Source organism: Penaeus vannamei, chromosome 9 (assembly GCF_042767895.1).
Source record: "Penaeus vannamei isolate JL-2024 chromosome 9, ASM4276789v1, whole genome shotgun sequence".
Taxonomy (NCBI): domain Eukaryota; kingdom Metazoa; phylum Arthropoda; class Malacostraca; order Decapoda; family Penaeidae; genus Penaeus; species Penaeus vannamei.
This window is the reverse complement of record NC_091557.1, coordinates 30,863,851-30,876,350: the sequence shown is the minus strand read 5'-3', so window position 1 is coordinate 30,876,350 and position 12,500 is coordinate 30,863,851. Positions and strand designations below refer to the sequence as shown.

At 40.5% G+C, this 12,500-nt stretch overlaps 1 protein-coding gene across 2 annotated transcripts in view; it reads right to left on the bottom strand.

Moving 5' to 3' along the window:
- LOC113827164 (glucose-6-phosphatase catalytic subunit 1) overlaps positions 1–12,500 on the bottom strand; it is a 74,179-nt gene that overhangs the window by 945 nt on the left and 60,734 nt on the right. For both annotated transcript variants that reach the window (XM_070125555.1, XM_070125556.1), the window contains exon 7: positions 3,445–3,621. In XM_070125555.1, coding sequence (XP_069981656.1) covers positions 3,445–3,621 — 177 coding nt within the window. The remainder of the gene's footprint in view (positions 1–3,444; positions 3,622–12,500) is intronic.

Sequence of the window (12,500 nt, the reverse complement as noted above, 5' to 3'; positions counted from 1 at the left end):
TAAGAGATGAGTCAGAGTTCTAGCTGAATCTGTGAGTAAGAGATGAGTAAGATTTCTAGCTGAATCTGTGAGTAAGAGATGAGTAAGATTTCTAGATTTCTAGCTGAATCTGTGAGTAAGAGATGAGTAAGAGTTCTAGCTGAATCTGTGAGTAAGAGATGAGGAAGCGATCCAGCTGAATCTGTGAGTAAGAGATGAGTAAGAGTTCCAGCTGAATCTGTGAGTAAGAGATGAGTAAGAGTTCTAGCTGACTCTGTGAGTAAGAGATCCAGCTGAATCTGTGAGTAAGAGATGAGGAAGAGATCCAGCTGAATCTGGGGAGTGAGTAAGGGCGGTGAGTAAAGGTCTACGTGATTGAGTTTTAGGGTTGGAGAGAAATGTAGTTAATGATGCGATCAGGTTGGCGCTGAATATGGGAGATGAGTAAGGGCGGTGAGTAAGAAATCCATGTAATTTACTCATGGGTAAGTTAAACGAGCGATCGGCTTGCTACTGAGTAAGGGCGACCGACTTGGTGCTGAGTATGAGGGATGAGTAAGGGCGGTGAGTAAGAGGTCTACGTGAGTGGGTTTTAGGGTTGGAGAGACATGTAATTTACTCATGGGTAAGTTAATGATGCGATCGGATATTAGAGGCTGGAGGTTATCTAATTTTACTTATGGTTAAGTTGAGGAAGCGATCGGCTTGGTGTTGAGTATGAAGAGTGGTAAGGGCGGTGAGTAAGAGATCCACATAATTGGGTTTTAGGATTGGAAAGACAATTTATTCATGGGTAAGGTAAGGGAGCGACCATGTTAGTGTTGAGTATGAGAGATGAGTAAAAGAAATGAAATGAATACTGAGTGAGGGAGATCCCCCAGATGAGTCATGGCAAATTGACGAGAGCTCCACTGGAATGTGAGTTGTGAGTAATATGAGAATTACAGAATGAGTATCAGATACTAATTTAACAGTGATGAATCTCACTGTGAGTAAATGAGTAAGTGTGAATTATGAGACGAGGAAAGTAGAACATTCTCCTGGACAAGATTCACTGGCTGGCGGACGAGTCAGTGAGGAAATGAGGTTTTGCCTGTCTCATGGTGGGAATAAGGGATTACCTGTATTAAGTAAGATTTACCTGAGTGAGTCGGGAACCAGAGGAAGGGGTACAGGTCATGGGAGTCGTGGAGGTAGTAGGAGGCAGAAGGGGCGACAGGAGAGGGAAGAGGAGACAGAAAGGGACATAGAAGAGGGAAGAGGAGTCAGGAGAGGGAAGAGGAGACAAAGGGGGAGATAGAAGAGAGAAGAGGAGTTAGAAGGGGCGACAGGAGAGGGAAGAGGAGTCAGGAGGGGTGATAGAAGAGGGAAGAGGAGTCAGAAAGGGAGACGGGAGAGGGAAGTGGAGTTAGAAGGGACGGCAGGAGAGGGAAGAGGAGTCGGAAGGGGCGACAGGAGAGGGAAGAGGAGTCAGGAGAGGGAAGAGGAGACAGAAAGGGACATAGAAGAGAGAAGAGGAGTTAGAAGGGTGATAGGAGGGGGGAGAGGAGTCAGAAAGGGAGATAGAACAGGGAAGAGGAGTCAGGAGAGGGAAGAGGAGTCAGAAGGGGAGACAGAAGAGGGAAGTGGAGTTAGAAGGGACGGCAGGAGAGGGAAGAGGAGTCAGAAGGGGAGATAGAAGACGGAAGAGGAGTCAGGAGAGGGAAGAGGAGGCAGAAGGGTAGATAGAAGAGAGAAGAGGAGTTAGAAGGGACGACAGGAGAGGGAAGAGGAGTCAGAAGGGGCGATAGGAAAGGGAAGAGGAGTAAGAATGCGTATTAGGAGAGTCATAAGGGGCAATAGGAGAGGGAAGAGGAGTCAGAAAGGGAGACAGGAGAGGGAAGAGGAGTCAGAAGGGGAGATAGAAGAGGGAAGAGGAGTCAGAATGGGAGACAGGAGAGGGAAGAGGAATCATAAGGGACAATAGAGAAAGGAAAAGTAGCCAGAAGGAGCGACAGGAGAGGGAAGAGGAATCATAAAAGACGACAGCTGAGGGAAGAGGAGTCAGCTGGGGGAAGGAGAGCCAAAAGAGATAGTAGGAGGGGGGGGGGGCGTGTGAGATGGATACTTTTATAGGCAGGGAGATTAAGTGAAGGTTGGGAGTGTGGAGGCAGAAGGAGGTTTTAGTTACAAGTTTAAAGGGAATGGGATTGGCTGCACACAAAGAGAGAGAAAGGGTGGGAGAGGAGGAGGAGACAAACAGACAGAGAGAGGGGGGAGAGAGAGATAGACAGAGAGAGAGGGGGGGGCAGGAGAGAGGAGAGAGAGAGAGAGAGAGAGAGAGAGAGAGATAGAGAGAGAGAGAGGGGACAGGAGAGAGGAGAGAGAGAGAGAGAGAGAGAGAGAGAGGGGGGGGCAGGAGAGAGAGAGAGAGAGAGAGAGAGAGAGAGAGAGAGAGAGAGAGAGAGTGAGAGAGAGAGAGAGAGAGAGAGAGAGAGAGAGAGAGAGAGAAAGAAAGAGAAAGAGACAGAGAAACAGACTGAAAAGGAGCGAAAGAGTGAAGGGAGAGAGCGTGTCTTGGATAGGCATAGGAGAGAGAAAGGGGGAAGACGAAGGCAGATGAATAAAGCGGAAACAGCGAAGCAGGAAGATGGTCAGGAAGCGTAGGAAATGGTGAAAAGGGGGGTGGGGGTGGGAGGGGCTAAGGGGTGGGGGTGGGAGGGGCTGGGGGGCGGGGGTGGGCTTGAGCCAATAAAAGAAAGGGAATAAATAGGTTGTTTGTCCAATTAAAAACGAAAGACGGTGAAGGATAATAACAATGATGATGGCGATGGTGATGGTGATGATAATGATGATGATTATGGTGGTGATTATGGTGATGATGATGATTATGGTGATGATAATGATGGATGATGATTATGGTGATGATGATGATGATCATGATGATTCTGGTGACAATGCTGATGATGGGGATGATAATGATAATGATGGTAATGATGTAATGATGATGATGATGAGGAGAAGGATGAAGATGAAGCTGAGGACGAGAAGGATAAAATTAATAATCATAATAATGAAATCATCATTATTACTATATATCATAATCATAATTATAATCATTACAACTACTAATGACAATAATTCAGGTAAGTAATAATAATAATAATAATAATAATAATAATAATAATAATAATAATAATAATAATAATAATAATAATAATAATAATAATAATAATAATAATAATAATAATAACAATAATAGTAATAATGATAATAATAATAATAATAATAGTAATAATAAAAATAATGATAATGATAATAACGACAGCAACATTAACACCAATAATGTACAACATAATTTTAAAAATAATAATAATAAAATAAAATAACAACGATCATAAAAAAACAGAATAAAAAAGATGATAAAATAAAACATAACAAAATAAAACCGATTATAACAAAAGAAAAAAACTATATTTATATCACCTCGACTTGGCCGCTTTCTTGAACCAGGACGAGGAGAGACCGAGTCCGAGACCGAGCGAGACACCGGAGTAGCGAGAGAAGGAGTAGAATGGAGTAGAATCAATGTGTATATACTCCCTCTTCACGCACCACTTAATGGCCTTTTCCAGGGACCAAAGCACGTTCCCGCCGATGGTTCTGCGGGTGAAAAAGAAAACGGGAAAATGCCTGAGAAAGAAAATGGGTTTTAAAAAAATATATGAAAGAAAATGGGGAAGCGGGGAGATTTGAGAATGAAAGGGGAGACTGATGCCGATGGTTCTGGGGGTGAAAAAGAAAACGGGAAAATGCCTGAGAAAGAAAATGGGTTTTAAAAAAATATATGAAAGAAAATGGAGAAGCAGGGAGATTTGAGAATGAAAGGGGAGACTGATATGGATGGTTCTGCGGGTGAAAAAGAAAACGGGAAATGCCTGAGAAAGAAAATGGGTTTTAAAAAAATATGAAAGAAAATGGGGAAGCGGGGAGATTTGAGAATGAGAGGGGAGACTGATGCCGATGGTTCTGGGGGTGAAAAAGAAAACGGGAAAGTGGCTGAGAAAGAAAATGGGTTAGATAAAAATAAAAAATTATGAAAGAAAATGGGGTTAGCCGGGAGATTTGAGAATGAAAGGGAAGACTGATGCCGATGGTTCTGGGGGTGAAAAGAAAACGGGAAATGCTTGAGAAAGAAAATGAGTTTTAAAAAATATATGAAAGAAAATGGAGAAGCGGAGAGATTTGAGAATGAAAGGGGAGACTGATATGGATGGTTCTGGGGGTGAAAAGAAAACGGGAAAATGCCTCAGAAAGAAAATGGGTTTAAAAAAATATATGAAAGAAAATGGGCAAGCGGGGAGATTTGAGAATGAAAGGGGAGACTGATATGGATGGTTCTGCGGGTCAAAAGAAAACGGGAATATGGCTGAGGAAAGAAAATGGGTTTAAAAAATATATGAAAGAAAATGGGGAAGCGGGGAGATTTGAAAATGAAAGGGGAGACTGATGCCGATGGTTCTGGGGGTGAAAAGAAAACGGGAAATGCCTGAGAAAGAAAATGGGTTTAAAAAAAAATATGAAAAAAAATGGGGAAGCAGGGAGATTTGAGAATGAAAGGGGAGACTGATATGGATGGTTCTGCGGGTGAAAAGAAAACGGGAAAATGCCTGAGAAAGAAAATGGGTTTAAAAAAATATATGAAAGAAAATGGAGAAGCAGGGAGATTTGAGAATGAAAGGGGAGACTGATATGGATGGTTCTGCGGGTGAAAAGAAAAAAATGCCTTGCAGAAGAAAATGGGTTTAAAAAAATATATGAAAGAAAATGGAGAAGCAGGGAGATTTGAGAATGAAAGGGGAGACTGATATGGATGGTTCTGCGGGTGAAAAGAAAACGGGAAATGGCTGAGAAGGAAAATGGGTTAGATAAATAAAAATATGGAAGAAAATGGGGGAGGAGGAAATTTGAGAATGAAGGGGATGACTGAAGAGGGAAGTTGGAATATGTGGAGGGAGAGAAAGGGGAGATGATAATGATGATAATGATAGGGTCAAAGGTGATGACAGTAATGATGATGATAAGAATAATGATGAGAGCAATAATGATAATGGTAACAACAACAACAACAATGATAATAATAATAATAACAATAATAATAATAATAATAATAATAATAATAATAATAATGATAATGTTGATAATGAAATATAATATAATAATGAGGATGATAATAGGAACTTATAACAGTAGTAGATGTAATAGTATGGATAATAATGATAACAGTAAAATAATAATAATATCAACAATAATGACGTTAATGATGATAATGGTGATAGTGATACTACAAGTAATTATTGTAATGACAATAATGATAACAAAAGCGATAGGCTTAAGAGTAAAAATAATAATAAGAAGAACAATCTGAAAAGGAAATAAAACAATAAGAATATGAAAAGATAAGAAAAGGAATTTAGATAGCGTACCTCAACCCAACTTAGGAATATTATGCAATCATAAAACGATTAAACAGTATTTGTAAGGAATATAACGTTTTGTTTTGGGAGTAAAATGAAGATCATATATCTATAATTCTGTTTTTTTTTTCTTTTTTTTCTTTCTTTCTTTTTCTTTTTTATATTGATCTATTCATATGTATCTCCCTCGGTTTCCATTTCCTGTTTCTTTTTTTATTGATATATTCAACTGTATCTCTCGGTTTCTTTTATACATCTCTTTATCTGTTCATGTTCTGTATCTATATTTCACTTTCTCTTCCTTTCTTCTCTCTTTGATGATTCATACGTGATTCGTACTAGGCTCATTTATCATATCTCTTGTCTCATTTTTTTTTCTTTACTCCTCTTCTTCGTACACTCATTTATCTTGTCTATGTCTTCCTCTCCCTATCGTTCAGTTGCTTCATCCCTCTTTCGTTCTCTCGTTGTAAGATCTGCCTCCTACGCTTTCTCGTCGGCCTGTGACGCCCCCTCTCCCTCTCTCTCTTTCTTTCTTTCTTTCTCTCTCTCTCTCTCTCTCTCTCTCTCTCTCTCTTCTCTCTCTCTCTCTCTTCTCTCTCTCTCTCTCTCTCTCTCTCTCTCTCTCCTCTCTCTCTCTCTCTCTCTCTATCCTTCCTCTTCCCTCTCTCCTTCTCTTCTCCTTCCTTACATTCTTTCTCCTAATCCTCTCTCTCTCTATATTTCTCTCTCTCCCTTACTACCTTTTCTTCCTCCTCTTCTTCCTCTTTCCTCCTCCTCCTCCGTCTCCTTCTCTCCACCTCCATATTCTCCTCTCATCCCCCTGCATCTTGTCTTTATTTCTCTCTCTCCCTTACTACCTCCTCTTCCTCCTCTTCTTCCTCTTCCTCTTTCTCCTCCTTCTCCTCCTCCTCCTCCTTCTCTCCCCTTCTCCCACCTCACCACCTCCTTCTCTTACTATCTCCTCTTCCTCCTCTTCTTCCTCTTCTCCTTTTCCTACCTCCTCCTCCATCTCCTTCTCCACCTCCTCTTCCTTCTCTTTCTCCACCTCCTCCTCCTCCCCCTTCTCCTCTCCACCTCCACCTCCTCTCTTCCACTGCATCTTCTCTTTATCTCTCTCTCTCTCTCCCTTACTGCCTCCTCCTCCTCCTCTTCTTCTTCTTCCTCTTTCTCCTCCTCCTCCTCCTCCTCCTTCTTCACCTCCTCTCGTCCTCCCTGCATCTTCTCTTTATCTCTCTCTCTCCTCTTACTACTTCCTCTTTCTTCTCTTCTTCCTCTTCCTCTTTCTTCTCCTCCTCTTTCTTCTCCACCTCCACCTCCTTCCTTCGTCCTTTCTCCGCCTTGTCCACATTCCTCTTCTCCCTCATTCATTCCTCCCTCCTTCGTCTTCTTCTCATTCCATTTTCTCCTCCCCCTAAGTCCTCCGTCATTCATCTTCTTTTTATTCCTCTCCCTCCTCCTTCTCCTCCCCTCTTCTCTCATCCGTCTTCTCGATAATCTTCCCCCTTCTTCCCTCCTCCTCCCCTCTCTTTCGTTTGCCTTATCCCGTTTCTTCAACTCCCCCCCCTCGTAAATGTCCCTTCTCCTCCCCTCCCCCTTCCTTAGCCTCCCCCTTCCCCTTTCTTTTAATCCCTCCTCCATTCTCCCACTCTCTTCTCCCTTCTCAGACCTCTCCTCCCTCCTCCCGCTTCCCCTGCCTTCCCACACTTCTCCTCTTTTCCCCCATGTTTCCCTTCCTGCCCACACTACCCCTCCCTCCCCTTCGCTTCCCTAGCCTCCCCCCCCCACTTCCCCTTCCGTCCCCCTTCGCTTCCCCTTCCTACCCCTCTTCCCCTTCCGTCCCCCTTCGCTTCCCCTCCCTCCGCCTTCTCTCGCTCCCCCTCCTCCCCCTTTCACGTTCCATAAGGGGACTCGGATCTCCGTAACTTCGTCCCGGTTTATTAGCGAGGCAGACAGCGACCCCCGCCATTGATCTCTTCGCAGGCAGAGAACCACGGACAGGCAGAGAACCACAGACAGGCAGACAGGCAACAGAAGCAGGCAGACGCACAGGCATAGAGGTACGTAGGCCTATGCAAACAGCCGGGCCCACAACACAAGCACGGGGACGAAGGCAGAGAGATGCAAAGCCGCTGTGACACCACTCATTCATGCATGCAAGCAGAGGACGCAGACTTAGGTGCAATCGTATGAATGTAGACACAAACATAGAAATACAAGCATCGACAGACACACACACATATACATGCAGATAACCCATCAAAGACGCACATGAGAAGACACACGTACACATTGGCACAGGCATACACGCATAGACGAAAACAGACACGCAAAGACAAAAGCAAACACCAACATAATGAGGCAATATTTATATGCGCTTACATTATGTGAGTTAAAAACACATATGCTAAAATGTGTAAGAAATAATCCGTTGTTTCTACTAGACGAAATATCTGTCAATTGCTACAATTTTCTGAGTACAATTCCATATGCAGTTGTTCTTTATTGCACGACCAAACAGCGAATAAATAAACCAAATGCTGAACTCAATACTAATTTCATAGAATGTGTGTTAAAAGCGTCTTGAGAACCTATGCTTAACCTAACGTTCCTCCTGGAAAATGTCGATAATATTGCATAATAGCAACATGATCGAGAGTTGCAATCGTGTCATGGGCTTGGCATGTCAGTACACATCACACGACCTAGAACATGGCCATAGGTCATATGAGGAAAGAGATACGTGGGTCATATTTCATAAAAGGAAGAAGGGTACGGGTTATATTATCCTGTGCTCGTTTTCTTTTACGCTCCCATTTTGTCTTTAGGGATAACTATTAATTTTTTATTTCATTTTAATTATGTTTAATTTTATGGGGGATTTCGTTTCCCTTTTCGTCTTTGTTTCTTTACGGTACGACGTGTGCAATGTGTGTGTGTGTGTGTGTGTGTGTGTGTGCGTGTGTGTGTGTGTGTGTGTGTGTGTGTGTGTGTGTGTGTGTGTGTGTGTGTGTGTGTGTGTGTGTGTGTGTGTGTGTGTGTGTGTGTGTGTGTGTGCACGCGTATGTGTGTGCGCGTGTGTATGTGTCCTTTTATCTTTCCTTCTGTGCATATACATTTCGCTGCATCAACAAAATCCCCCCCTCCTATTTATCTCCCTCTCCCTCCCCCATTCACCCTCTCTCAAAATATTCCTCCTTCTCACCCATCTCCATCAATCGTGTCTATATCACCCCTCCTTCTCCTCCTCCTCCTCCTCCTCCCCCACCCCCTCTCCCTCCCTCCCTCCCTCCTTCCTTTTACAGCAGGACACGTAATCCATTTTGTCACATTTTATGGTCTCAGTAAATAATCGAGTTTGGGAGGAATACAGTAAACCTTGTTTCGGCTTCGAGAAAGGAGGCCGGTTAGGAGACGATAGCGAAGGAGGGTGAGGAGGAGGAGGAGGGCGAGAGGAGGAGGAGGAGGGTGGAGGGGGTGGAGGAAGGGAAGGAGGGAGGAGGTGGAGGAGGAGGAGGTGGAGGGAGGAGAAGGAGGAAGAAGGTGGTAGGAGGAGGAGGAAGAGGAGGAGGTGGAGATGGATGGGGAAGGAAGGAAAATGAGGAAATTGGTGGAGATGGATGGGAAGGAAGGGGAAAGAAGAGGTAGGAGGAGGGGAGGAAGAGGATGGAGGGAGGTGGAGGAGATGGATGAGGAAGGAAGGGGAAAGAAGAGTAGGAAGAGGTAGGAGGAGGCGAAGGAGGGGAGGAGGAGGAGGAGGTGGTGGTGGTGGAGGAGGAGGAGGTGGTGGTGTTGGTGGAGGAGAGGTGGTGGAGATGGATGGAGGAAGGGGAAGGAAGAGGTAGGAGGAGGCGAAGGAGGAGGAGGAGGAGGAGGAGAGGAGGAGGAGGAGGAGGAGGAGGAGGAGGAGGAAGAGGGAGGTGGAGGAGGGAAGAAGGGGAGGAAGGTGAAAGAAGAGTGGGAGGAGGTAGGAGGAGGAGGCGTTGGATGTGGAGGTTGAGGAGATGAAGGAGGAGGAGGAGAGAGGAGGGGTGGAGGAGATGGAGAGGGAGAGGGAGGAGGAGGAGGAAGAGGAGATGGAGAGGGAGAGGTTAGTTGGAGGGAGGTGGATGGGAAGGAAGAGGAGGAGGTGGGGGAGGGGGAGGAGGAAGGGTGGAGATGGAGGAGAAGGAGGAGGTGGATTGGGAAAGAAGAAGTATGAAGTGGAGGAGAAGGAGGAAGAAGAGCAAGAAGGAGAGGAGGAGGAGGTGGAGGAGGAGGTATACATGAATATATACATGTTCGTATGTATACGCGTCTATAAACAAACACACACACACACACACTAAAATATATGTCTGTGTGTGTGTAAATATATATGTATGTATGTATACATGTGCTTCCATGTATGTCTCCATATATATTTTTTTTTTTTTTTTTTTTTACATCAAACACCTAACCGGCCTTTGAAGATCCACTCGACATCATTTACCTATCTTTTATTCCTGGATCGTGAGCAGTCCGGAATTATAGCACTTTTTTGGCCCCGTCTCTCTCAGCCATTTATTTGTCAGTGCTTGTTAGATAATAGCTGTCGTAATCCGTGGTCCTGCGTGACCCTTTCTGGCCTTGATGGATGCTGTGGGGGGAGGTCAGGTCATGGGAGAAGAGATGATTTTTTTGTGCGATTATGGTGTTTTTGAGAGGGGATAAAAATGACACTGAAACACACACAACACGACAAACACTTGCATACAGACATAAACGCATATACACACACACACACATAAAAACACTTACAGCCCCCCCCCCTCCCACACACACATACGCACACACACACAAATACTTGCACACACCTACACATACACACACAAACACTTACATACACACATAAACGCTTATACACACACACACACGGACACTTACACACACATGCAAACACTTACACCCCTCCCCCCTAACACACACAAATATTTGCACACACCCCAAAAAACAAACAGATACACACACAAACAAACACACGCACTCACACCAACGCACCCAAGCCCAAATTCCGAAAAGCGACGACATGCAACAACCTTGAGAGTAATTACAGCCCACCCCAATTCCACTCGAAGTTTGCACAGAGTTATGCAACAGGTTATGTAAGGTCAGACAAGGTCAGGTAAAGGCGAACTAACTCACAAAAGGGTTACGTAAGGCCAAAGAATTTGCACAAAGTCAAGGAAAAACTTCTGTGCATTAAGTCATATACATAATCTTAGATATTTTAAAAAGATAGTTTGGTTAATACTCCTCGTAAAATGAATTAATAAATAAACAAATAGATAAATAAAAGAATAAATAAATCATAGTAATAATAACTATCGGAGATGTCATACGCTCAGCATGTGCAATAAACTAGTTAATTACATTGATAATGTGAAATTCTAACCATTTTTTATTAAGGAAAGATGCAATATCCATCTGTTCCGTTAACAAGTGGGGAGTTTAATGGTTGTTAATTATATTGTTGTATTTCTTATGATCATTTTATCATTATCATTATTGTCATTCTTATCATTATCGTAATTACTATAAAGCTTGTTTTCATCATTGTCAATGTTATCATCGTCATAGCTTATTATCATAATCATAATTTTTATTATTAGTTATTATTAGCTTATCATTGTTATCGTTATCATTATCATCCTTATGGTTGTTCCTGTTATCAGCATTGTTGTTATTATTGTTACTATTATCATTATTATTATCATTATCTTATGATTGCTGTTCTTGTTCCTGTATTTGTTGTGATTATGAATATTTGAGCAATTACTCATCATCAGCATTATTATTAGCATTATCATCATCATTATTATCTTTATTATTATCATTATTATTATTATCATTACCATCATTATCATTATCTTTATCATTACTATCTTTATCATTACTATCTTTATCATTATTATCTTTATCATTATGATTATTATTACTACCATTATTATTATTATTATTATTATTATTATCATTATCATTATTATTATTATTATTATTATTATTATTATTATTATTATTATTATTACTATTATTATTATTATTATTATTATTATTATTATTATTATTATTATTATTATTATTATCATTATTATTATTATTATTATTATTATTATTATTAATATTATTATTATCATCATCATCATTATTATCATTGTCATCATTGTTATTATTATTACTATTGCTGTTGTTGTTGTTTTTATTGTTGTTATTGTTATTATTATTATTATTATTATTATTATTATTATTATTATTATTATTATTATTATTATTATTATTATTATTATTATTATTATTATTATTATTATTATCATTGCCATTATTATTATTATTATTATTATTATTATTATTATTATTATTATTATTATTATTATTATTATTACTACTATTATTATAATCATTACCTTTACTACTGCTACAACAACAACAACAACTACTACTACTACTATCATTATTGCTGTTGTTGTTACCATTATCATTGAATTGTTATAATTATTGTTATCTATTTTTATTTTTCTATTACTATCAATATCATTATTATCACTATTACCATTATTACTTTTATTATTATCATTATCATCATCATTACTATTATTCTCATTATTATTAGTAGTAGTAATAGTATTTTTGTTATTATTATAAATGCCATTATCATTACTATTGTTATTATTTTTATCATTATTATAATCATTATCATTATCACTATAATCATTATTGTTTTCATTATTACCATCATTATCATTATCATTATTACTGTAATTTTCATCTTCATCATTAACATTATTGCTATTTCCATTGTTATTATTATCATTATATTATCATTATTATTACTATTATCATTGTCATTATCATCCTCTTTCTGCCATTACTATCAGAATCATAATCATGTTTTCTTGTGAATAATGGAAATTTTACGTAACGAATAAAACGCAAGAAAAAATATCATAATTTGAAATTTGAATGATAAAACAAAGATTAATAAGCCTTGATCCGCAGTCTTAGTCAGCTGTTTTTCAGAGACAGAGTCAAGAGAATGTTCTTACATAG